At 42.0% G+C, this 25,489-nt stretch overlaps 1 protein-coding gene across 3 annotated transcripts in view; it reads right to left on the minus strand.

Annotated features, from left to right (window-relative positions):
• Positions 1 to 25,037, minus strand: part of NUP58 (nucleoporin 58) — a 36,051-nt gene extending 11,014 nt beyond the window's left edge. Inside the window, exons 1-13 of one of the 3 annotated variants that reach the window (XM_081909363.1) lie at positions 24,863 to 25,037; positions 18,893 to 19,029; positions 17,752 to 17,787; positions 16,219 to 16,368; positions 15,364 to 15,495; positions 14,610 to 14,720; positions 13,369 to 13,393; positions 11,333 to 11,398; positions 10,346 to 10,520; positions 9,686 to 9,765; positions 8,370 to 8,488; positions 7,620 to 7,702; positions 4,824 to 5,025 (exon numbers count right to left, since the gene is read on the minus strand). In XM_081909363.1, the coding sequence (XP_081765489.1) occupies positions 4,824 to 5,025; positions 7,620 to 7,702; positions 8,370 to 8,488; positions 9,686 to 9,765; positions 10,346 to 10,520; positions 11,333 to 11,398; positions 13,369 to 13,393; positions 14,610 to 14,720; positions 15,364 to 15,495; positions 16,219 to 16,368; positions 17,752 to 17,787; positions 18,893 to 19,029; positions 24,863 to 24,936 (1,390 nt within the window). In that variant the 5' untranslated portion in view covers positions 24,937 to 25,037. Of the gene's footprint in view, positions 1 to 4,823; positions 5,026 to 7,619; positions 7,703 to 8,369; positions 8,489 to 9,685; positions 9,766 to 10,345; positions 10,521 to 11,332; positions 11,399 to 13,368; positions 13,394 to 14,609; positions 14,721 to 15,363; positions 15,496 to 16,218; positions 16,369 to 17,751; positions 17,788 to 18,892; positions 19,030 to 21,514; positions 21,854 to 24,862 lie in introns of those variants that run through there. The other 2 variants (XM_081909362.1, XM_081909364.1) reach the window with 2 other exon arrangements.
• Positions 25,038 to 25,489: the final 452 nt, after the last annotated feature.

The raw sequence follows: 25,489 nt of genomic DNA on the forward strand, positions 1-25,489 counted from the left end.
TACATTCAAGATTTCAGATTCAGAAATTTCTAACATCATTTAGAAGATTAGAGACAGTGGTTTCCCTACATATGCACACTGCCAAAATCCATGCTTATATGCCAAGATTAAATGGATATTTTTAACCCATTGTCCTGTGCGGTGTGGGGTGGGGAGGGAACTATGTACTAGCCCCTCATTATAAATAAGTTAGAACAAAATATCTGGAGGTTAATTTCGTAACTTATAAAAAGCTACTTAACAGTTTTCACAGTACAGTCAGCATTCCTACCCTTAAGCACAGCAAACAGTGCATTAGTTAAACTTGAAGGATTTGACAAGTTCAAATACTGTGCCTGCGTCTTCATATTTGTGTATTCCTGCAATGACTCTAATGCATGCTAGTAAAGGACAACTGGCAATATGATTACCAGCAAGTTTTTTTTTTAATTAACAAAAGCTACTCAGGATTCTAGGGGTTCTCAATTTTCCTTTTTGGATATTGATCTTCCCAATTAAAATTTGTCAAGTTCTTCTGCCTCGTTATTGCATTACAGTACATTCATCTACCATGACTGCCATTTGGAAAGAAAAGAAAATAGTTGGTGACAATTTTTAGGCTGTATTGTACAAATCAGACAGTGTTCGTGGCCCCCTTCTGGCCTTGTAAATATACAGACACTTGAGATTCAAGTTCTCACAACTGCTAATTAAACAGATAGCCAAATATCAAGCAAAAGGCACTGTTCTGCATTGCATCTTTTGAAAGGAACATCTCCAGACCTTAGGTGATCCAATGCAAAAATGAGGTTGTTATATTCAAGGTAGGATTATGCTGTAAAGGGCAACTAGAGTTGTGAACTTGCAATTAGTACTTAGCACTTATTTGGCAAGTTGAGGTTCTTTCTGTATTCCAAGTATGCACTATACACTAACTAAAGATTTTGGGTCAGATCCAGACCAAGCTGAACATAATTTCTACTGAAAGGAGTAGGAAGTAAGGAAAGTCTTGACTAATTTATCCCACCAATTTCAGTGGGAACAAAGTTCAACTAATTTAGCCAGGATCTAACGTTTTATTCTTTTCATAGAACAAGCATTGCATTGACAGATAAAAACTAGTTGTAAACAAATTGATATACTCTCTACCTAGCAGCTCCTTAAAAAAATTCCAATCCAAAGTAAGTTAGGCTTCTAACAAAAAAAGTGTCCAGTGTTCTCTTTTAAAGGAAGTGTCTCAGTTTTCCGTCCTAGGAGGCACCATTGGTGGAAGACCTTTAAACAGTTTGATGACACCAAAGTCCCCCAAGCCAAGCTTGCATAAAAAGCATGCTCTAGATTTTTAGAATACAGTGGTACCTCGCAAGACGAATGCCTCGCAAGACGAAAAACACGCAAGACGTAAAACGCGCAAGACGAAAGAGTTTTCCGTTTTTTGAGTCGTTCCGCAAGACGAATTTCCCTATGGGCTTCCTTTGCAAGACGAAACATCTTGCGAGTTCTTGCGAGTTTGTTTCCTTTTTCTTAAAGCCGCTAAGCCGTTAATAGCCGTGCTTCGCAAGACAAAAAAACCGCAAGACGAAGAGACTCGCGGAACGGATTAATTTCGTCTTGCGAGGCACCACTGTAGTTCAAAACAGACCTATATTCAAGTTACGGGGGGGGGGACGGGACGGGATTTCATAGTTAAAGCTGACAAACTTTCAACTTAATGGCAATCTCGAATTAATGCGACTCTGCCAGAAAACCAAATAACTTCTCATTTAAAAGTTAGGTGTACATAACTTAGGTAACACTAGAGATAGTCCATGCCAAAACACGTAAGTAAACATTGTCACCTTTGGATCACATGTTATGAAATATTTTAAACTATAATTACCAGCATTATATTTTTTAAAAATTATATATTTTTCCCCTAAGGAGCAATTTTAGTTTAAATAAATAGAGCTCACTACTAAGAGCCCGTTTACGGTAAACATCAGCAACGCTCCCTACCAGGTTTGCAAGATATCATTGCTCAAGTCTCTTCGTACTGACAATAAAAGGTGCAACCCAAATTGCCTAAGCCTATTTCAAAATAAAGTGAATTAACCCTAGCTTAGCTTCAATTTGTGGCAAGGCATTGGATTTTAACTACACAACTAGCTCAAGCACAGGGTCCTATGAAGTGTTATGATTTGGACAGGCATTCATTCCAGCGAATATTTCCAGCGATTGCACCCTTTGCAGAGTCAAATGACACAACAAACCAGGGTAGCCAATGCTGTGCTCTCCAGATGTTGCTGGACTACAAGTCCCGACATCATTGACCAGGAGATAGATGAGGCCAACAGCATCTGGACAGTAACATGTTAGGGTATCCCTAAAACTTTAGGTGCTAGAAGGTGTTGGAACACAGCAAGGCAAAGTGCTTTTTTGGTAAGCCAATCAAATCTTGATTGCTTAGTCAGTAGCAACACACACTTAAGGCAGTAACTACACTAAACTATTTTCACCTGAAAACGTCTTGATGACACAGCTATCAAAGGAGACAATAAATTATTTTTTTTAATTCCTACTTTACCTAGGCTAAACAGCTTTAATACAACCTGTGCTGAGCAGAATGTGAGGCGCTCTGCTACAGTGGAGCAGTCACCATTATTCCCAGCTAGTCAACCATTTCACAGGCATTTGTTTCCAGTTAAGAAAATATCCTAGAGCTGGCAAAACTCATTAACACTGAATGTTTGACTTCTGAAAGGAGCGTGATTGTAAAAAACAAAACCAACCCTATGGCCTCTGCTGCCATACTTAAGGGAAGTTGGGAAGTTTACTTTTCTATTCCTGGGAAACTCCCCTATGTCATAAATACAAGAATCTTCACAAATACCAGACCTCACTAACATTTAAGTTACAGAATATTCTTTAACACAAATCGAAGAAGACAGCCAGTTAGTTCACAGAATGAGCAATACCTTTTGTGACCTCTTGGCTACTTTTGATGGAAAACCACACAGCCGCCGCTTATGAACCAATGCTCCAAATGGCTGTGGCTGGCAGCGAGTCTCCAGTGTCTGAGGCTTTACTAACCCTGCTGCCCAAAAACCTCAACCTTTATTGAACTTAGAACCTCCGCATGCCAAGCGTATGCTCTGCCCACTGAGCTATGGCCCTTCCAAATTCCGTCGACACTTTCAATATTCAGTCATCTACAGCTATACTATTTAGGATACACTGCTATAACATTATCAGCTGCGCCTCCAAATTAATTGCATCCTCTCTTTTTTTTTTTTTGCAATTTTCTCTTTTCAAGGCCTAATACAATTTACAGCGATGGCACAAATTAAAATACTCGCTTCCCTACCTTGCTGCCTTTGTACTAGAAGAAAAGGCAAAAGGTTGGATACAAAAGGTGCCTTTTCTGTTCTGTAAGGGGCAGCTGCCTCCCACTCACAGAAGCTCTGTTCTATGCTTTACGCTACCGAAGTGCAAAAGAAAATCGAAACTAAACAGTCCTTCGGATCCATCCCACTTGCAGCAATCCATCACAGACTTCTATGGAAGCAGGCTCCACTGAATCAATGGATTTCACTTCCAAGGAAGGATATTTTGGATTCCGAGAGAGGTTTCCTACCAGGCTTCAGGTAAAGTGCTTTCCCCTTAATTTTACAAAGTGTTTAGGCAGCATTGCTTCAACAGCTTTGGGAAAAGATTTTAGAGGACTATGGTAGTTAAAGATCAGATTCAAACCTCCCTCCATAAGAAAAACCAACAACAACTGGGGAATGCATTCAAAAGTTGTCATACTTCAGCACATTTTTAGGGAAAGAATAAATTGCATTGCTACAGTAAGCTAGAAGGATGTAGCAATCCTTTCGATCTCATCATGTTCTATTTGGATTCACTTATTATAGCATCCAGCTGTCAACAGTTAACTGTATGTCAAAGCTGGAAATACCCTGTAGATCCCAATACTTACAACAGCAGCACCTCATTTAATACCTCTCTAGGTAGAAATGCTCTGTGTTGCTTTTTGCCCAGCACCAGAAACACAAAGGTGTGGTTGATGGAGACAGGACACCAAGAGCGAACGAAACTCTCTGATATGTCCAGAAGGGAGACTGCTACCCGGGCTCAGACCCATGTTTAGGCAAAGTCATCTAGTTTCAGAGTTTCTCTAAATGCAACCTGCAGATCCCAAACTCCTTGGAAGGTAGGCACTTTAAAAGAAGCAGCCACCTAGCTTCTCACTTCAAGCACCTAGACTGCCATATGTCAGTCAATAAGATATCTTATTGGAGTATTTTATAAATTAGAAGTCAACATCTCCATTCCCAAGTTGTTTAATTTCTACCCATGTTTTGCTCACCCTTGATCAACACCTCAGTTACAACTCCCCCCCCCATTTCTATACACAGTTCTGAACTACTTTAATCAACTCTCTTAATATTTTTAATGGTCCTTACATTCGTCTACCTTTTGAGGCATAATTTCAAATTACAAAGTGCTATAATGGAAAACAAATTTGAATTAGGATTTCCCAACAAATTTGAAAGTTTATACAATAGTGTCATAATTTTAGAGATAAGCTCTCCTATGTGTATTCAGAGATGACAAAGACTCACATTTGAAAGGGTTGAGTAATACAGTAAACAAGCTACTACAAATAAAAAACCACAAGATTAAATACTGGGTATATAATTATTGCTAAGTCTATCCCGCTTTTTCTATTACCTACGTTTTGATGAACTGTTACTCACAATTTTTAAAAAAATTTCCAACACAAAGGAAGACCTTATATAAAACATTGTACAAGTTTACCGTTTGTGTTAACACTAAAAGCTATAACTTGAATGCACTCAGACCTGTAGCAGGCTGTTGCTGCTGGGTAAGTGTTGCAGCCATGGCAACAGCTGCGGCATTTGGTATGCTGCTGAAAGGGGTCGGTCCAGTAGTAACCCGCGGGGCCGTCTGCCACTTCTTTGCTTCCGTTCGCCTGGCCTCAAACACATCCACAGCATCCCCCAAAAAGGCTTTTCTGTAACCAAGATACTGGTCTTTGAGCATCTGAAAAAGACAGCAAAGGTTATCTTGATCGTACAGTTTTCAAAGGTTTGCCATAGAATCACAGACTTGTAGAGTTGGAAGGGAACTTGATGATGTTTTGGGACTACAACTCCCATCATCCCTAGCTAACAGGACCAGTGGTCAGGGATGATGGGAGTTGTAGTCTCAAAAAAACACCTGGAGGGCCGAGTTTGCCTATGCCCGGTCTAGACCAACCCCCCTGCAATGCAGGAATATTGAATATCGTGGATCAAACTTGCAATCTTGGCATTATCAGCACCACACTCTAACCAAGTGAGCTAACATTTACAGTGGCAACGCTACAAACTGGAAAACAGGCCCTGAAGTGCATTGGCAGTTATTAAAGATAAGAGGGAACCAGAATGCTAGAGATGTATTGTTTTTAAAAATATATTCTACATTTTCATAAGCTCAAAGTGGCTTATTATATTAAGTAAATGTTGAAGGTTTAGATATTTCCAGTTTCAGGCTCAATTTGGAGTGATTTTGACCTTTAAAGCCTTAATATCTACACCACTATCTTCTGCTACATGAACTTTCTTGTCAGTTTAGGTTCTGGAGAAATGCACTTCTCCAGGCACTGCTGAATAACTAACAGAGAAAGGGCCTTTTCTGTGGTGGTACCCAGATAAGCAACTCCCCCACCCCCACTTGCCTGCTGTCAGCTCCATTATCTTTCAAAAACCGGGCAGAGTTCATTCAGTTTTCTCAGGCATTTAAGTAGTATGCAAGATGTTTTAATGGCCTTTTATCTCCTGGACTGCAGTTTTATCTTTTTGGTTTAATTGCATTTGTTGTATCGTGTTTTACTACTGCAAGTCACCTTGAGTTGGTTTATTGTAAAAGGCAAGAGAGAATTTTTTATAAATATGCTTCTACAACAAAACTAGCTAGGATTTCCCTTGCTGAACTCACAGTAGATATCAACACAGGTGACAGAATACAGTACTAGCGACAGAAAGACTCTCCTCACTGCAAGAGAGGGGAGTGGTTGTGGGCGGGAGCCGAGCACCGCCCCTAGCAGGGGGCATTAGCCCCCTGCCTCCATCTCACCTGGCTGGCGCCCACGCCCCTCGGCAGGCATCCAACCAGGTGCCTGAGAGGGGGCGTGTTCAGCAGCCGTTTGCTGCGGCGCCAGCCTCTCCCCGGCCTCATTCTTCGTCGTCTCGCCGCGAGTCAACCACCCTCCACTCCCTTTGAGTTAGGTCTTAGGTCATTGGCCTTGCTATGGACCTTAGGTTGGTCACCCTGGTTGTCTAGGAGGCCTGGTAGGAGTTTTTCCATTTGGCATTAGGCTTTTTGGTTTTTTCGCCTACCTCATAGCAATCGTCACAACTTTTGTGGTATTGGTGGGTAGGTTAGGCATTGGAATAATGTGTTGTGGTGTGTCGAAGAGCTAGGTGTGGCCATCGCCTATGCCTTCAATTTTTGGGTATTCCGTTAAAGGAATCTGGCGGTCGTGTATTCTGTCCGATGCCTGCTTGGCGGGAGGCCATGGCACGACCCTCGGTGACATCAGGGGTGAGCCTATAGTTGGGTTAGCATCAACAGGCTCCACCTACTGGTGAATAAACCCACTTGCTTGAGAGATCCAATGCCTAAGCCAATACCTTTTCACTGCTGTAATCAATAAAGTTGTGGCCTTTCATTGCCCATTAACCTTATATAACGTGTCCTTGTGTATTCTTTCCACATCGCGGGGGTCGGGTCCTCGAACCACTAATAATCCTTGCTTAAACGCCTAGTAGGTGTATAGTGACACCTACTGTAAATATCTGGCTACCTCACAATAAATGAAGACAGGAATCAGCTCCACTTCAAAAATAAGACTATTCAAGATTATCAAGTACTATTTTGAATGATACCTGGTAACTTGAGCACCATGAAAAGAAACAGCGCCTCTGAAAGCCCATGATTCTCAGAATTAAAAAACTTCACATTATGAATTTAGCAAGCCATCAGGAAACAGCTGCTAGACTGTCTGACCTTTGAAAAAAAAAAAACTTTCAAAAACTCCTAGCTTTAAAGTCCCTCAAGGAACATTTCAGCAACATATTTCATTTCAAAAGAAAAAGTAGAAAGCAATCTAAGAAGATACAACAGTGCAGGAAGTAAAAAGGCACTGGAGTCTGAACTAGGAGCCAGAACAATTCATCAACATAAGGTAAGGTAGGGTATGGTAAGATAAGGTAAAGTGACCCCTGACCATTAGGTCCAGTCGTGGCTGACTCTGGGGTTGCGGCACTCATCTCGCTTTATTGGCCGAGGGAGCCGGCGTACAGCTTCCGGGTCATGTAGCCAGCATGACTAAGCCGCTTCTGGCGAACCAGAGCAGCGCACGGAAACGCCGTTTACCTTCCCGCCAGAGCGGCACCTATTTATCTACTTGCATTTTGACGTGCTTTCGAACTGCTAGGTTGGCAGGAGCAGGGACCGAGCAATGAGAGCTCACCCCGTCACGGGGATTCGAACCGACGACCTTCTGATTGGCAAGTCCTAGGCTCTGTGGTTTAACCCACCATAAAGAAGCCAGATAATCATGTCACAATTTTACATTATAAAGCAATCTTTACCTTCACATTTTCATGTACGGATTGAAGTTGTGCAGCTAAAGCTACAAATGTCTGATAGATTTTCTGCATAGCCATGGATAAATCTGTAAGACAGGGAAATTTGAAAATCAAGTCACATTGCAATATAAATTCACAGTGAAACCATGTAATTTGCCATAAAGTTACCACATAAAGCCACCACCGCATTAAGGAAGCTGTGGGGATTTGTCAAAATATGATGGGGGAAGAAAAGGCGTCTCTAAACATACAGAGAATGGAGGTAGCAGTCCTTTTCATGTTTTATCAGCAAGATTATTTCTTTCTGAAACAAGAAGTTTAGTCTTAGGCCATCATTTCAACTAACGTACACGATTGAGAAGTAAGATACAAAATCCTCAATAGGAACTCAAATAATAGTGGAACATGTAAACAGACTCAAACCTCCTCTAAGCCTCTCTTCACGCGGAGCATTGGTCAAGGGGATCCTGGGGGATCTCCCTCAGAGTTTTAAAAAAATGCTTGGGTTCTGTAGTCAAAGGACATACCGTATATGTGAAGGCTGTTTGCAAGAAAATAAGTAATGCTTTGCTGCCAGCCCTCTCCTGGGTGTGTGAACCCACCTTATGGATCCCAGCAATTATGTCAGCTTCTGCATCTTCGGCCCTAAATTTGGAATCAAATCTGAACACAAATCCCTGCGAGTCTGCCAGAAGCAAAAAGTGCGGTATGACACAGCAATTAAGGCAACTGGTGAAATCACTAACTTGTTACCTTGTGGGGTTATATGGGAATTGTTTGCCTGGGTGGCAAGATGGTTTTCCAGTTCTTCAATTTGTTGTCTGTACTGCTGCAGTTGTACTTCAAACTGTTCAACCAAGATCCTGAAGTAGCTAAATTAAGTATATTTTAGAGCATTTAAATGACGGAAGTGAATAAAGAACTCTACAGAAAGTATTCAAGTCTAATTTTAAACTTTCAGAAACGGTGCATGAATTCGCTTATTTTCTTTTTCTTCTGTTCTTCTTCCCTTTTCTTTTTTTGTCATGTCTTTCAGATGGTCAGCCTGTGGGCAGGAACTGTCTTAATTTTAATTATATAAGCTGCTCTGGAAGCCTTTTTCTGCTGAAAAGCAGGATAACCCCCCCCCCCAATAACCTGTGTACACACTAACGGCTCTCAATCACGAGTGAGGGAGGAGAAGTCGAGTTCCTGCAATCAGTAGAGTGTGAGACTCTTAATTTCAGGTTCATGGGTTTGAGCCCCACATTGGGAGAAAGATTCTTGCATTGCAGGGGGTTGGACTAGATGAAGAACATGCTTCCTTCTAACTCTACAATTCCATGATTCTAGATACACCCCCTGTTAACAAAGCCAGGGAAAGCCTACCATATTACAGTAACTTTTTCTTTTAAAAGGCAATTTAAAGAAGTTGTCTTTCCACCCAGCTAAATTATTTTGGACATATTCAAATCATGTCCCTAATTAAAAGGAAAAACACTAATTATTTCTCAGGAAACATCTCCCACTACAGTGAGAAATCAGTCCAGCCAGAATCAAACTGTTACACCCTTTGGTATCTATTTGAAAGAAGCTCAGAAGGCTGATCCCTTAGAACTATGTGCAAAAGAGAAATAGTGCCTAGCATATCTCTGCAAAGGGTTCATAGCAATTATCATACTCTGCTTGTGGAATCAAAATAATACATTCGGATTTACCGTATTTTTTGCACCATAACACTCACTTTTTTCCTCCTAGCAAGTAAGGGGAAATGTCTGTGCGTGTTATGGAGGAAATGCCTATGGGTGGCTTGCCTACGGATTTTCCTCCTCTAAAAACTACGTGCGTGTTATGGTCGGGTGCGTGTTATAGAGCGAAAAATACAGTAGTTTACTTTCCTTGTGCAGTATTCTAGCATGAGATACAGGACAGTCTGAGTGAACGAACCATGCAGATACAAAAGCGTATTTTATATTAAACCCATATAAGGTCCAATATAAGGCTTGAACCTGTATACAATATATGACTAACTATACAACGTGCAATATAAAAACACTTATTATGGGCAAGACATGCAAGGCTGTACTCACTCTGCTGGTGCTGAATTTTCATGTTGAAGGCCAGGCGGCGTTTTCTGTGTTCTTAATGCTATTTCAGCGTTTTTAAGCTCCTACAAAAACATGAGGTGGGAAAAATGGCTCTTGTAATTCTTGCAGTTCAGTAAAATGACACACCTGTTTCAGTGAACAATTTATTCCTGATAATTTAATTAGCTAATATCTGAAGGATGAACTTTACCATGTTCATTATTATTTGGGGGCGGGTGAAGGAATGGGACGTGATTACAGATCAGACTATAATTTTAGACCAGGGGTTTTGAAAAACAAGGGGACACAGAACTTAATTGGGGACCACTGCAATAAAATTTTGCCCAGAGGCTTCAAAAACCTAATAGATGGGAGCTGGAAAAGAGTAGACCTATTGAACTCTACAGGGAAAGCACACGAGAGGGAAGATATGATACAATGCCAGATACCAAGGGATGAGTTTTCTGTATAATGGAAACAACCTTTCAGGACAGCAAACATTATACTGTTACAGTTGTACGGTAAACAAAGTTCTCAGCTGCTTCAAATCAAGGACTGCCCAGCACAGCTGTTAGGCAAGCAGATCTGCATTTTCCAAGAGGATAGAAATATTATCATTCTAGCTTTAGGCTAGCACGTGATCCCCATCAGAGTTGCTTATACCTGAGCAGTTTCCACTTTCAGCTTATCAATATTAAGAGTGTTTCTCTGTAAGCCACTGGCAGCAACTGATAAAAGTTGTTTCAAAGCTTTAATGTCTTCCTGCACTTTGAGCATTGCTTTGGAGGACATTCGACTAATTTCTTCCTGGACCTGCTTCTGCTCTTTTACAAACTTCCTGGGAGAGGAGAAATCAGAAGACAGAATTAATCCATGCAATGCCCCCAACCCCAGCTCTTCATTCAGAACTACTGCAGGACTAAGGAACCTCTCTCCCCCCAGAGTGGGGAAATCTCAGAGGATAGTCAGGGCTGTGTACTGATGGTGGTTTGGGGATAAAGTGTGTGTGCGTGTGTGCGCGCACACACACACACACGCTCTCTCTCTCTCTCCACATCTCAAACATAACAAAGACCCCTCTCCCCCATCCTCTCTCACACAGCTGTTTCTCCATGGCCAATTCAGTGCTTGTCTTCTGCATCGCACACTGACAATATGGACTTCCCTTTCTTAACGCAAAGCATGGAAAAGCAATTTCCACCTTTCCCACTCCTGAGCTGCAATCTCAGATCTGACCTGTGCTGAGGAGAGACACTGCAAAGAGGGGAGAAGCTTAGGCCTTCCCCCTCCATCATCTTCCCCTCTCTCCCAAGAGAACTACCTCTCTCCTCACATCACCGAACAACAGGAAAAGCCGTGGTAGAGTGGACAAGGATTAGGGCTGTGACGGAATTACCAGGGGCCCAACGGAAGCACCTTGTGGGCTGATTCCAGCCTGCAGCCCACCAGTTACATTTTACTGAAGTGACTTCAGGTAAGCAAGACCTGAGGTACCTTCACAGCATCTGCAGAACAGTATACTCACAGCTGTCAAAACCAAGTATTTTGAAACTGTGAACAAAAGAGTACTCTTACTAGTTTAAAACATCTTCAAGGTAAGTTTCAGTAACAAAAGATATCTGGAATTCCAAGGACCCAGGAAATACTTACTGAAGATTTTCTACATCTTGGCAGATTACTGGAGGTAGATTTTCATCTTTCAGGGCTTTACTATCCCTGCCAACAGACATGTACGTCATTATTAGCATGACACTCTCTAAACAGCAGTAGCAGCAGCTTTTATTTAACATAACAGATGCAAAGAACTGCACTAAGCCCATTAACCACTGAATTTTCTGAATGTTCTACCCAAATTATCATTAACCAGCAGCAGAAGAAAGTTTTGGAAAACCTTCTCATTATTTCCCCCTGCAACCCCAAATATCTTTCTCCTACAGAAATGAGAAACAAGTTGTCAGAGCCACCCGTTGGTCCCAGCTCACAAGAGACCTAAGTCCGATCCGGTTTATTTACAAAAGTCTTTATTGAAGAGCATTGCTGCTTTTACATTCCATCTCCGTGGCTCTACGTCTGTGACATCAGACCACTGAAGTCCCCTCTGAATCCGTGCCGCCCCTGCACCAGTTTAAGAGGTTTGTGCTGGACCACCTCTTCCTCTCCCGCAGGGTCTTTCTGCCCCCCTGGGTTCCCTCCCGCCGGGACTTGCCAGAGGCTGAATCCTCTGACGCCTGTTCCCCCCTCCTTCGTGCTTTGGGGCCGGGCTCCTCCCCAGGGCTCTCCTCACTTCCGCGCGCCTCCACATTTGAACTTGGCGCGCGTACGTTGCTTCTGACCTTCCTCTCGACCGCTACACTGCTCCCGGTGCTACTCTCTGCCCCTTCCGGCAGAACGTCTTGCTCCAATCTCCTTCCCCTGTCTCCTTCTTGCTCTGCTCCCTCTGACACACTGGTAACTCCACCCCCTTCACTCCGTTCCGGCGGAGAAACCGGCCCCGATCTCCAACTCCCACTGGGGGCTCTCCCTTCGCTCCCCTGCGCTCCTGATTGCTTCCCCCTTGGGCTCCCCTTGGTCTGACCAGGGGGGCTCCCTTTTGGGAGTCCTCTGACTCACTGGACAGACTCATGGACGGCCTTTGGTCATTGTCATCCTCCTCCTCGTCTCTCTGGGATTCTTCCCCCTCGCTCTCTGTCTCCTCCCCCATCTGCCCTTCTCTCCCTGAAACCCTGACACAAGTGTTGAGAATGAACATGCTATTTGAAGCGGTACCTTCCTCTCTGGAAATTACAACATCAAATCTGCACCAGCTCCATCATCATCCTAACTTGTTATCACGAAGATTAAACCCAATCAGTTTAGTCCACTAACTGTAAACAATTCGGTATCCTTTAGGGGTCACTGACGTAAACTCCCAAAAGCCTCAGGGATGATGGAAACTGGAGTCCAACATCGGGAAAGCACCATGAACCAGGTGTGGCCATGCAAGTCCTGGACCAGGGTCCAAGTGCAGTGGTAGCCTAGATGAGGGCCAATAAACTAAGCTGGAAGCCTGGAAATATGCAGGTTCCGTGGGTTGGCCAACTTGCCTCTTCTGAGCAGGGTTATTGTCTCTGAAGTAGCAGGTTAGGATGCTGTATGCTGTATTCCTTGACAGCGTACAACACCAATGATGAAGTATCTCCTCTCAATATACTATCTGGCCAAATTTAAGGTGCAACTGTTATCATATAAAGCCCTAAATAACTTGGGACTAGCCTCCTTGAAGGACCACCGTTCTCCATACATTCCTGCCTATTTGAGATCTGTTGGAGAAGCATTACTAACTGTCCTTGTGATATACGTTATGCAGCCATAAGAATGGGGTACTTGGCATAGCAGCGCCAATATTGTGGAACTCATTGCCTTTGTATATTAGGCAGGCGTCTTCTGTGCTTCATTTAAGACACCACTTTAAAACATTTATTCACACAAGCTTACCTTTCCATGTGACCCATTTTATGTCCTTCTGATCTCTGTCTTTTTTTGTTTAGTTTATAACACTGATCTTATGTACCTTGGTTTGAGAATATTTAGCGGTACAGAAATTTATGTATGCTTAAATAAAATAAGAAGTTATTGGTTGCCTTCCATTTAAGAGGCACCTGGTCCCAACAGGTATTTTTCCAGCTATGAATATTTGGTACACTTACTCTGGTCTCGTTCCTGTTTTGTCACCTGAGGGGGAAAGAAAGTTAAAACTCTTAGTATAAACAAAAACATGCTCCTAAATTTGAATTATGAAAGTATCAATAGGTTTCTTATACTGAACACCATCAATGACTCTCTTTACTAAAAAGGATACCCAACCCTATTACCCTCGGCTAAAAGCTTCAAATATTATTTGGAAAAATGCTAGCTTCTGGTTCACCGCTATTGAACAAACAGTTCCCTGACTTGTTTTACTTTAAGGGTCACCAGATACGGGCAGGATTGCACAGTTAGTGTCATTTAACCAATCTCAGGCCAGACATTTTCAAAGCATATTTTGATAGGTAGCAATTATTTTGGAGTACAGACTAACACGTCTGCATTAAATTCAGATTTTAAATAGTGTATTTTTTCTTTTTTTAAAAAAAACAACAGCAATTCTCTAACAAAAATAACCTGGTATTTTAAAACCACTGTTATTATCCATCCTACAGGGGCTCTATGCATAGTTTCAGATGCTGCAGGGCAGGGTGGAGAATGTATGGCCCTCCAAATACTGTTGGATTACAACTCCCATCGGTCAGTCAGCATAGCCCATATTCAGGGAGCTGTAATAGGAGCTGTAATTCAACAACATATGGAGGGCTACAAGTTCCCCATCCATGCTGTAATAGGAGCTTCAGTCGGAGATAAAGACAGGGGGGAAGTATATGGGAGGAGGAGGAGAAGGAGAAGAAGTGACCAAGCAGAGTTAGGGTATGTGAGAGGATTTCCTTGAGAATGCACTTGAGCACCTGAACTGAGCAGAATTGAATTTTCTGTGCATCAACTGGTGCACAGGGAGCTGGATCCTGCTTTTTGCAGGTTTCAGGTGTGCAGGCAGCACATACAGCTGATACAGCTCCACACCTGAGATCAGAGGTGACGTGGCTGCAGATTTGGGGAAATGGCCTGGGGGTAGAAATCTGGCCAGAACAAAAATTCCCTGCTCTTGGTGTATGGAGTACTGATGTGGACAGTACTGGTGAGCTGTGAGGCAACTGGGAACACAAGCCTCAGCACCAGGCACCAATATCCCAGAGCAGTAGAATCATAAAGCAGTTAGTTTCATTAAAGAGTTTCCTATTTAAAAAGATAAATTTAGAATTTGTTGTTTTAATGAGTCCCCATGCAGTTCCAGAAAAAAGCCAGTGCCTAGTTTCTTAGAGAAACACCTTTCCAAGCTGTGTCCACAAAAACTTACTCTTTTTATCTGAAGAACTACTGAAGTCTATGCCACCAAGACCTTCATTAACAGTAGTAGCAGGTGCTGCAGCCGCCCCTAGAGTCAAACCGAAAGCATTCTGTCCGAGCCCTGCAAGTAATCCATCAACTGTATCAGAGACTTCTTTTTGTCATGCATCAGTATCGAAAATAGTCTGAATATAACATTTTATATCCTCAATAAATTGCCAGCAGTGAAAATCAAAGGCATGTTATGTCTACATTCACCAGCTAGAACCCATATGTAGATGTGGGGAAAACAAGACATGTAGTATGTGTAGACAATGAAAAATTGTTTTCATCATCAACCCTGCTCTCTAGCCCAAAATGGTAGGGATAAGGCCGTGAGCTTCAGAAATCTTCCGAGAAACATCAACACCCGACTATGTGGGTGTTATTCCAAGCTCCAAGGTGGGCAGAGGTTCATCCTTGATTCACTGATCTCAGAAACTCTCAGAAAGCAACTTAACTACTGAGAACTCTCTGTTGACCTTGAGCCCCAAACTATTTCTAATTTTCAGATAGTAACACAGCAAGTGATGCTGTTCATTTATTAGTTGTTAATGTAGATGACCACAAACCCAAGCACTTCAAAATAAAGGACCAGGAACAATTACTTAGTTCTAGCACAACAGGATTAGCAACACACACGGTATCTCAACAGTCTTAATAAGATAAGACACACATCTTTTGGACAAATCTGAGGCGGTAGATGCACATAAAAGGCTTGTCACCTGTAGCAGCTGAGCTTGCATTTGGGAAGAGTGTCCCTCCTAAACCAGCCAAGGCTCCCCCAAGAGAAAGTCCTGTGGATACTGTTGTGGTTGGAGCTGTGCCTCCCAAGTTCAGCGTAAAGCCAGTGGACCCTGAATATTAAGCAGAGGTATAAGCTGAAGACATGCATGCTGATTTTCCTTCATAACAACAGCTATTATTACCTGCTAAATAAACAACTATTAGAATTCAGTGGTGGACAATATGGCCGAAACTTTCACAAATTCTACCTACTGTTACCGCTGTCATCATTTACTTGCATGGATTAAGCACTCTTGCACTAAATCATCCGGAGGACTTGGGGCAACAGACATCCTTTTAAAGGAAAGCAAATTTTAAAAAGTATCTGTGGCCATGCAGATGTTGCTCAGCTCCAACTCTAGCCAGCATGGCCAAGGGTTAGGAATGATACATGCTGTAGTCCAGCAATATCTAGAAGGCTATAGATTCCCCCACACCAATCTTACAGCATACATTCTGAGGCAAGTATTCCTTAGGCATGATGCATATGCTCCAATCTTACATCACTGTGCAGTTAAAGGGATTTTGATGACAAACAGAGTTTCTTGGCAGTTTTCTCCTTTTATCAGACGTAGGATGCTTCTTTTAGCATCCTTCATACTGGCTTCCCTATCACGTACCATGTTCTCAAGTTAATTCAGTGTACCAAACTAAACTAATACCATTATGTGAATGTTCAATCATCTTTATCAGAACTGCACTGATTCACCTGGTTTCTTTTTTTAGGAACAATTATGCATTTGTGAACAATGGAAATTTGATTTAAACACAAAACTATAAGTGTATATTATTACCTGTTGCTGGCGCAGATGCAAGAGCAGAGGAAAGTGAGAGGCCAGAGGTGGCAGAAGAGATAGGTAAAGCAAATGGTGTGGCTGATCCTGCAGGTTTGCTGAAACCTAGACTAAGTCCTGGGGTACTTGCAGAAGTAGAAGCAGGTGTGCCTGTAAAAGAACAATAAAATGTCATTCTTCTTTTGATGCCACTTAAACTGGGTATGTTCAGTAAAATTAAGAATTCTAAATTTATTACTCTAGATCTGTATATAGCCAGTGAAAAGTGAGCAAAGCCACATTAATTTTTTCACTCACTCTTCCATTAGACTCAAAGCAGTGAAACACATTTAACAACATGTACTAGCAGTAAGAGATAGCCAAGCTTCCCATATTTTGAATGCTTCTGAAATTCTTTTAAAAACAACAACCAATAATATATGCACTGCTTCCCAACACTGTTGTCCCGTTCCCAGGGGATACGATGACAAAATCATCACCACCACTGGGGAAGGTCAACCCTGGGCACCTACAAGTTTCATGTTTTTAATATGTATCACCTGAAACAAGGTTTCTGGTTCATCTCAGAACATTGGAGAACCTGGAATATAATGGGTCCAGGCTATTCACTGCTTTATAGGACAACCATCAGGACCAAGGATAATAGCCAGAAACTGTAGACAGATCAAGTGGACAATAAGCGACATAATATACTCTTTGGGCCATTCCGGTCAAAACACAGGCAGAAGAATTTGGCACCAGCTATCACTTCCCAGCTTCAATAGTGGCCCTACACAGAGTACTTTACTGTAGTCCAACGTAGAGATCACCATGCATAAGTGACAGTGGCCTAGTCCTTTTAACTAAGGAGCAACTGGATGAAGAATCAGATGCACCTGATAAAAGTATACTTCTGACGACTACTACAACCTGGATATCTGGAAGCAGGGTCCAGTCCAGGATCACAACCAAGCTGCATTAGGCATGGGATCACAACCAAGGCATGCTAGCTCAATTCTACCGCATATCAATGGCACGCCTTTAACAGATTATACAGAGTGCGGAAGCAGAATTGTTGACGGCTATGGACTGTGGCCTAAATACAGGCACCTTTGAAAAAAATGGGAGGAAGAGACAGACCTGATAAAAAGAACATGAAGAAAACGAAGAAAACAAATAGAAAGATAATGGGAAAATATCACATAGGCAGGTTATAGAAATTGAATAGCACATATCATAACACATGAATAGCCAAGAGCTTTGGAGACTGGGGATCAGGAAGGCTAACAAGGTCGTGGAAAGGAGGTGGGGAGCTGAATGTTACATCTGGATTTGAACCAACCAAGTAAATATTTGAGTACATGTTCCTAATATACCATTATCTACAGTTTTTACTTCCATATTTTTCTTCTTGACACTTTAGTCATCTTTGAGGTTTATCCAGCATTCCTAGTCTCTCACCATCCAAATGCAGAACTTTTCGTTTGGGCAGCTCTGAAAGTCACACCCCATTTAAAGAAAAAGCAAAGCTAACTTTCAACATATAGCACTTACCAAGTGTCAATCCTGTAGCCATGGTGGTTGCTGTTCCTGTGTAATAGTACAAAAAACCCTGAGTTTAATAAACCACACTTCTATTGCCAGTTGCCTAACAGATTTATCACTGACCCCAAATTAGTGACTTAAAATCCATTATCAGCAGATCGAAGGGACATTTACACACAAGTGGTGGGGTTGTAAGAAAGCCAGAGAGTATTGGGAGATGATATACTCAGAACTAAAAAAACGGGGTCTCATTTCCCAAGAAACCAGAGATGTTCTTACTGAGTATAGTAGATGGGGAAATACCCAAGAAAGTACTTAAGTCTTTTTTTCCTCTACGCAAAAACAGCGGCCAGAATAATTTATGCCTAAAGGTTGAAGGACAAAAATAGACTGGCAGAATAAGGGAATAGAATATGCAGAATAGGAATGTTGACTGCAAAGATAAGAAATCAAGATGAGTTGGATATAAAAGAAGAGTGGAAATACTTTGGCAAATATTAAAAGAAATATAACAATCAGATAAACTTCAAAGTGGCATTAGGTTTATGAGCAGCAGATAAAATAAGCAGAAAAGGGGTGGTAATTAAGGAGATGCAGCTTAACAAGGACTAAATAGGACCCCCCAGAGGGATGTGTGTGGAAGTCAGAGAGAAACAATGACAACTGTATAACTGATATATTAAGATATGTAAAATGCTTAATTTTTTAAAATACATTATCAGCTCTCTAATAATACTATATAACCAGAGAGTGCTTTTAATAATGAAGATATAAATATTTTTGGCAAGGAGCAAAATTACTGAATATAATTTGAAATTTTAGCTACTCCTGCATTTTACCACTAATTCTCATCACTAACTCTCAAATCAGTTACCAGTTCAAGGCTCACCTTTTTTATTTTTCAATTGAACAAAATAAAGTAAAAATAAAAAATGCATAAAGAGAAAAGCAAAAAAAGGTATATTACATCGCTATACAGTATATGCAAACAACTACAGTTCCATATATGCTTGTCTAGTATACAGGTATATAAAGTGTTATTTTTAACCAAATGCATATAGGGTTATTTATAACCTACTATATTTTTTTACACATTTCAAATGTCATTATACTTGTCTCATCTTAAAAGTGTAGAAATATAATATTTTACCTGTATTAGCCCCTCCCAATGTAAAACCAGTGGCAGGTTTTGAGCTAAAAAGTCCAGCTCCAAAGCCTCCCGATGAAGCGCTTGTAGTTGCTGTAGCTGTCGAGCCCAATGTCCCAAAATTAAGCCCTCCAGTTGAGCTACATTACAAGACAAATAAATTAGTTAAATTTAACACACATTCATTTTTTTATTTCTTCATTGCAGTAGTTCTACAGAACAGTTTGAAAGACAAAATGCCTCTTCCATATTTCTCCCTTTAATATGAACGTAAATGCTACCAGCAGATATTTCACCCTCAAGTCAACCAAGATTTATGTTGCCTTTTTTGGGTTTTTTGCTGCTAACCGTCATTATTTTAACACAGACAAACACTTAAAACAACCAATTGCATTTGCAGTGTTAACATAATCAAGTAACTAATTACATGTTTCAGAACCCTATATGGAAAGGGACAGACAGAGACCCAAAGACATTAGTGATTTCAACTCAAGCTGAATAAAAAACAGTCCACTAGAATGAAGCGGCTCTCAAACTAAACTTCTGACATTACTGGAAATATTATAGGAAACACAAAATTCTTTACATTTTCAGTCTGAAGGGTAGGGCCTGACTATCCCAGAGATATACAGTTAACTTTATTTCTCACATCCCAGAACAAGTTTTTAAAAAAGTTATTAGCAGATTAAAAGTGAGCTCTTTTTCAGACTGAAGTAGAATAAAAAATTCTTGTAGCAATGCAACACATACATGGTTTCAATTTCTACTATTGTTCACTCGCCATCACCTATCAGGCAGAAAAGTTTACGTGACGCTGTTGGCTCTCCAGTAATAACAACAAGCAGCTTCTATAATTGCTGTCAACTCTGCTTTGGATCTCATATAACATTTCAGACATGGAATGTCTATGTTGCAAAATTAATAATGATGTAACCAGCAGGTTAAAATGCCTTAAAGTTATGACAGTACGAATGTAATATATTATAAGACAGTGCAGATGAGCTCTATCATAGCCACAATATGGAAAGCAACTGCAAGTACAACACAAAATCTGACAGCCATTCTCATCAGGACTTGTAAAGTTTATTTGATGTTTTAACACCCTGAGTGTCAGACCCAACGCAATCAGTGTAAAGAACATTGAGGGGAAAAGAACACAAAAACATAGTGTGTTCAGTGTGATGGTGAGCTTAGCCTAAACCCCTTCTATCGTTATCATCCGCTATGCTAATAGTGAAATCAGTTATCTTATGCACTTAAAACAGCACCATCGAAAACACAAGAGGCTAGTGGGAATCCTGACTGCTGGAGAAGTACAGGAAAATTTAAGAACAGAAACTCAAGAAGATATACAGAGAATAAAAACCAATACATAAATACCTCCTAAAGAGCTCAGTGAGGAATGAGGATGCTCAGCAACCATGAAATAGTGGCTGGCTGCTGCAAGGGGGAGCAAGGGAGGTGGGGGAGCTGAACAGGAACACTCTGCTTTGCAACATTATTCTTATTTAAATGGCAAGTGAATTTCCAGCATCAACAAGCATGGTCATATCAGTTTGCATTTCTTGGTACAGAAAGTATTGGTCAGATGTGTAGAGATCTTTCCTATTCTAATTAATTCAAGAGGGTTCTGGAAGCTTCTCTTTGTGAAAGAAACAAGCAGAAGGCTCATGATGTTTGGATTATTCCTTCAGAGAAGCTGAGTACAGCTGGCTTAAGTACAGAAGATGTCTGAAGAAGTGTGCATGCACATGAAAGCTCATACCAATAACAAACTTAGTTGGTCTCTAAGGTGCTACTGGAAGGATTTTTTTTTTATTTTGTCCAAAAGAAAACAGCCAGCAATATGCAGGTATCTAATATTCTTCACAGGACATACTTGTTTCTCCCCTAGATTCACCATCCCAGATGCACACTTGCCCAGAAGCAAGTCCCACTGAGCTCAATGGGAACTTAACCCAATGTATGACTACAATTGCCGTCTTAGGTTTTGCTTTTTAGTTGAGCTATTATTCATTGTGGCTCTTTCTGAGACATCCAAAATCACTTCACCCTGCAAGCTGGACATATTGTGGCAATTATTATATATGGGGGTTATTTGGTTGTTTTTGATTATGTTTTTTGTGGTTTTATATTTTGTTGTGTGAACCGCCTAGAGACCTCTGGGTATACAGCAGTATACAAATTCAATTAATAATAACAACAACAATAATAATAATAATAATAATAATAATAATGCTTTTATCGATCGCAGAAATTCTAGTTGAGTTTTCTTTCTTTTTTTAAAGTACTTCACTTCGGCTGCAGTTCACAGCACACTTCAAAATAAACCCCAGCGTGGACTCTGGAAGACCCAGGCTAAAATCCCAGTTTCACCCACGAAGCTGTGGATGAGAGATATTTTCACCGCATAGCAACAAACTACCTCACAGGGTTGGGGTGGCGGGTGGGGAGGGAGCCACGTGCGCAGCCTCGAGCAACTTGGGCGCGCGTGTTCTACGTAACAAGACGAGGATAATAATGGCAGGGAGGCGATGCCCTCAACCGAGCCCTACCGGCCAAGTCTACTCCCCGCTCCGCCCGAGGCGCCTCCACACTTTCCCCGCCTCCCCACGCCCTGCTTACCTCGGGGCGCCTCCAAACGAGAAGCCCCCTCCGCCGCCGCCTCCAGTACCAGCAGCAGCTGCGGTAGCCGAAGGCAGAGTCCCGGCTCCGAAGGAGAAGCCCGCCGACATGGCGGCGGCGAGGGGGAGAAGGAGACCCCCCCCCTCTCCCAAGCGTGGGATGTGGGGTCGTTAGGGCCTGAGCTCTCTGGACTGCAGCCGCCCCGTCAGGCTGCGGCTCTTCGGAGGTCTCCCCGGCGGGAAGTTTCAAAAGGCGGCAAGATTCCGGAGCTCGAATTACGCCACCGGCGGCGCCGCTAATAAACGTCGGAGGGAAACTCCGTCGCACGTTGTGTTCCCCTCGCGCATGCGCGCAGCCGCACGGCACCATGGGATCGTGGAGGACACACTTTCTTTCTCCCCCCTCCTACAACTTTCGATAATCCTAGTGGACCGCAAAGATAAATAAAAAAGTATAGACTGCCTTTTTTTCCTTAGGAGAGGAAGCTTCCGGGGCTCACGTTATAAACCGGCTCTTTTCTCCTCTCCTCTTGAGCGGAAGTGAGAAAGCTCTGCCCGTAGAAATTGGTAAAGTCCGTGTTTTAGGGCAGGTGTAGTTGGGCAGCAGCGCGTCCTCCGCAACAGGTAGCAGGAGAGCGTTTATGTTCTGGGAAGCCAGGACCTATTTCAGAGTGCGGTGGGCATTAAGGCATTTTTGAACATAAAAAAAATAAATTAATCGCCCTAACCGTGCGACTTCAGATGTAGACTATGCTCATAACAAATGCATTCGCACCTCTTTGCCCGCCATCCTTTTAAAGGTGAGGGATGCTAGCTTGAAATTGTCATTGTTGCTGTTGTTTAATTTGTATGAAGTTTATGCTGGCCTGGTTTGATATTCCCGTTTAACTTTGGCCTTATGTCATTTCTGCCCTGGGATCTTGGGGGGGGGGGGCCGATAAATTAATACGGAAAATAAATAACATAAATGATGAGTGGAGCTAGAAGCTGAGGCACAGTAGTTTAGGAACTGGGCTCATTTGGACTTCCTTTCAAAATTCCCGCCCGCGAAGCACGAAAGTTGAAGAAAATGTCTACTTAAATTGTCCTGCCTGAACAGATCCAGCACTCACCTGCATAAAGAAGTCTAATATTTCATTGCTTTGCATGTGGACGGGTTAGATGTCTACTCACAAGAAGAGTTCAGTGAGGCTCTAGCCTAACCTAAATGTTTAAAAACGCTGAGAAAAAAATATTATTTTTTACGAAATAACACCTAGCAGGAATGTCCGCCTAATACTACTACTAGGCTGTACTCATTGGTGTGTGGAGTGACCAGCTGTTGTTCAGATATAAACTAAAATAAAATCATGGAGTTCTCTATTTGATTTCTATAGGCAGCTCTTTCTCCCGGCTAGCGGAGGGGGGAAATGTTTAGAAAAAACAGAAGTTGAGTCCTCAAGATAATGTTGGACTACAGTTCCCTTCAGCCCCTACCAGCATAGGCAGAAAGTTGAAGTCCAACAACTTTATAAGACTACCATGTTGCCCACTTCCTCACCTCTATGGCGGCCTTCAACCTAGTGCCCTCCAGATATTGTTGGACTACAACTTCCATCAGGTGCAGCCAGCATAATCAATGGTCAGGGACTATGGGAGTTGTAATCCTACACCTCTAGAGGGCAGCAGGTTGGGGGAAGAAAGACTGGTTTATTTATTTAGTTATTCTTACATTTACATACATGGTTCTCCCACTCCACATTTTATCCTTGTAACAATCCTGAGGAGTAGGTTTGGCTGAGAGACAATGGGTGGCGGGGCAAAGAGCACCCCATGAACTTTGTAGTCCTGTGTGGGATTTGAACCTTGGTCTCCCAAGTCCTAGTTCACCAGCTCTAACCACTACACCACACTCAACAAACTGTGAGGAAAACATTCTGTCTTTCACACTTCTTGCCCACTGGCGAGTTGAGGAAATGGCTTTCAAAAGAAAGGATGGAGGTAGGCAGGTGATCCAGCTGCTTGTGCCTCGTCATACTGTACTTTAAATTGCTAAGCCTCCTGCTTTATGTAGTTGTATTTCCATGGCAAGATAAGATTCTAATGGTTAAATTAGATGACAGAGCTGTGGCTGCAGGGAGATAACTTTACTCAACTGGCAGCTGCTCTGGAACAACAGATGTGAGAGCGAGGGAAGACTCTGGCTTCTGCCAGTGGCCAGAGGAACAAAAGCCACTGTGTTGTTGTTTGTTATGTACTGCTGGGTAAACTGCCTTGGAGATAATTTGATTAAAAGTTGCATCAAAAATCTTTGAACTAAAGACATAAAATGTCTCTCAAAGTAATTGGAAACCTAATTTGATATTCATATCTCTTCCCCACCACCAGATGTTGCACAGTATGGTTAAAAGTATAGCATGCATTTAAAGCACAACTACACCACTTTAACAGTCCTGGGTCATCATCGTCGTCATCCCCCCCCCCCCAAATCCTGGGAACTGTAGTTTGTTAGAGGTGCTGATAATTAGGGCTGCCATAAGTCCGGAATTTCCCAGACATACCCAGGATTCATCCATCGAAAATAGCGTCCGGACGGAATTTTCAAAAGTCGTCGAAAACCCGGGCATATGGCAGCACAACAACTTTGCCCAAAAAACTCAACAACTTTTGTATTTGGCTTTTCACTTTTTGAAATACGGCAACCCTACAATAATTGATGAGAGGCACCCTATTCCTTTCACAGAGTGATCTCAGAAGCCTGAACCACATCTCACTCATCTCACACTGACTGTACAGTCTTGGGACTGTATTCTAGAACTGCGCATCAAAGGCACAAATCCCACAGCTTAGCAAATTGGTCAGGTGACTGGACTTTCTCATGAACAATACTATAATTACTAACAGCAATAAATAAATAAACTCTGGAGACTCTTAAAGCTGCCTCGGTAAATGCTGCATCTGGATATAATAAATCTTACCCCCATGTCCTGATCTGACATAGCAAGGTAAAGGACCCTTGGACGGTTAAGTCCAGTCAAAGGCAACTTTGGGGTGTGGCACTCATCTTGCTTCAGGAACACCGTGACAGAAGCCAGAGCGCATGGAAGCACCGTTTACCTTCCTGCCGCAGCAGTACCTATTTATCTACTTGCACTGGTGTGCCTTTGAACTGCCAGGCTGGCAGAAGCTGGGACAGAGCAATGGGAGCTTACACCGTTGTGCGGATTCAAACTGCCAACCTTTCGATCAGCAAGCCTAAGAGGCTCAGTGGTTTAGACCACAGCGCCACCTGCTCCTTATTCTCCCCCCTTTTTTTATCTTACCTCTGACATAGCACCTCTGAACCTTAGTATGCATTGAAGCTTTTTACCTGCCTGCATTGTTGGTTTTGGGGCCACCCCTCCAGAGAAGCCCCAGATTACAAAAGTCATTCTTCCTTGACATAGCTGCTAGCGTGAATCTTTTCTAAAAGTAGTTTCATCTGTGTAAACTGAATCAGAAAATGCCCTTAAACCTTTCCCAGCTAATCAATGTGACAATGTAACCCAGACCTCTTTGTTGTTGGGAAATTCCCAGGTGATTGGCTGGATAGATGATGTCACAAGTATTCCAGTTTACCAATGACTACCCTTGTGTCACCTGAAACATATTTATTCTGGCGTCACCTTCCTTGGAGTCTGCCAGATATATGAAGTATGATCTTCAGCAGATGTCTATATAAATATATTTTAAACAAGGATACAAAGTCCAGGATATTCAATACAAGAACAGGCCTTTTCTGTAGTGGCTCCCTGTTCATGAAATTCTCTCCCAGGGAGGTTCATCTGTTGCCTTCATTAGATGCAGGAGAAAAGGTTCCTCTTCTCCCAGGCCCTTGGCTAGTTAAGTAATCCTATGGCCTTTTAATTAATTAATTAATTAATTAATTTAAAAATAACTTTATTTATTTGGTTTTTCAGATTAAAATTTTACAGTCACATATCCAACATACAATATA

The sequence above is a fragment of the Podarcis melisellensis genome (assembly GCF_964234715.1).
Source record: "Podarcis melisellensis genome assembly, chromosome: 4".
Taxonomy (NCBI): domain Eukaryota; kingdom Metazoa; phylum Chordata; class Lepidosauria; order Squamata; family Lacertidae; genus Podarcis; species Podarcis melisellensis.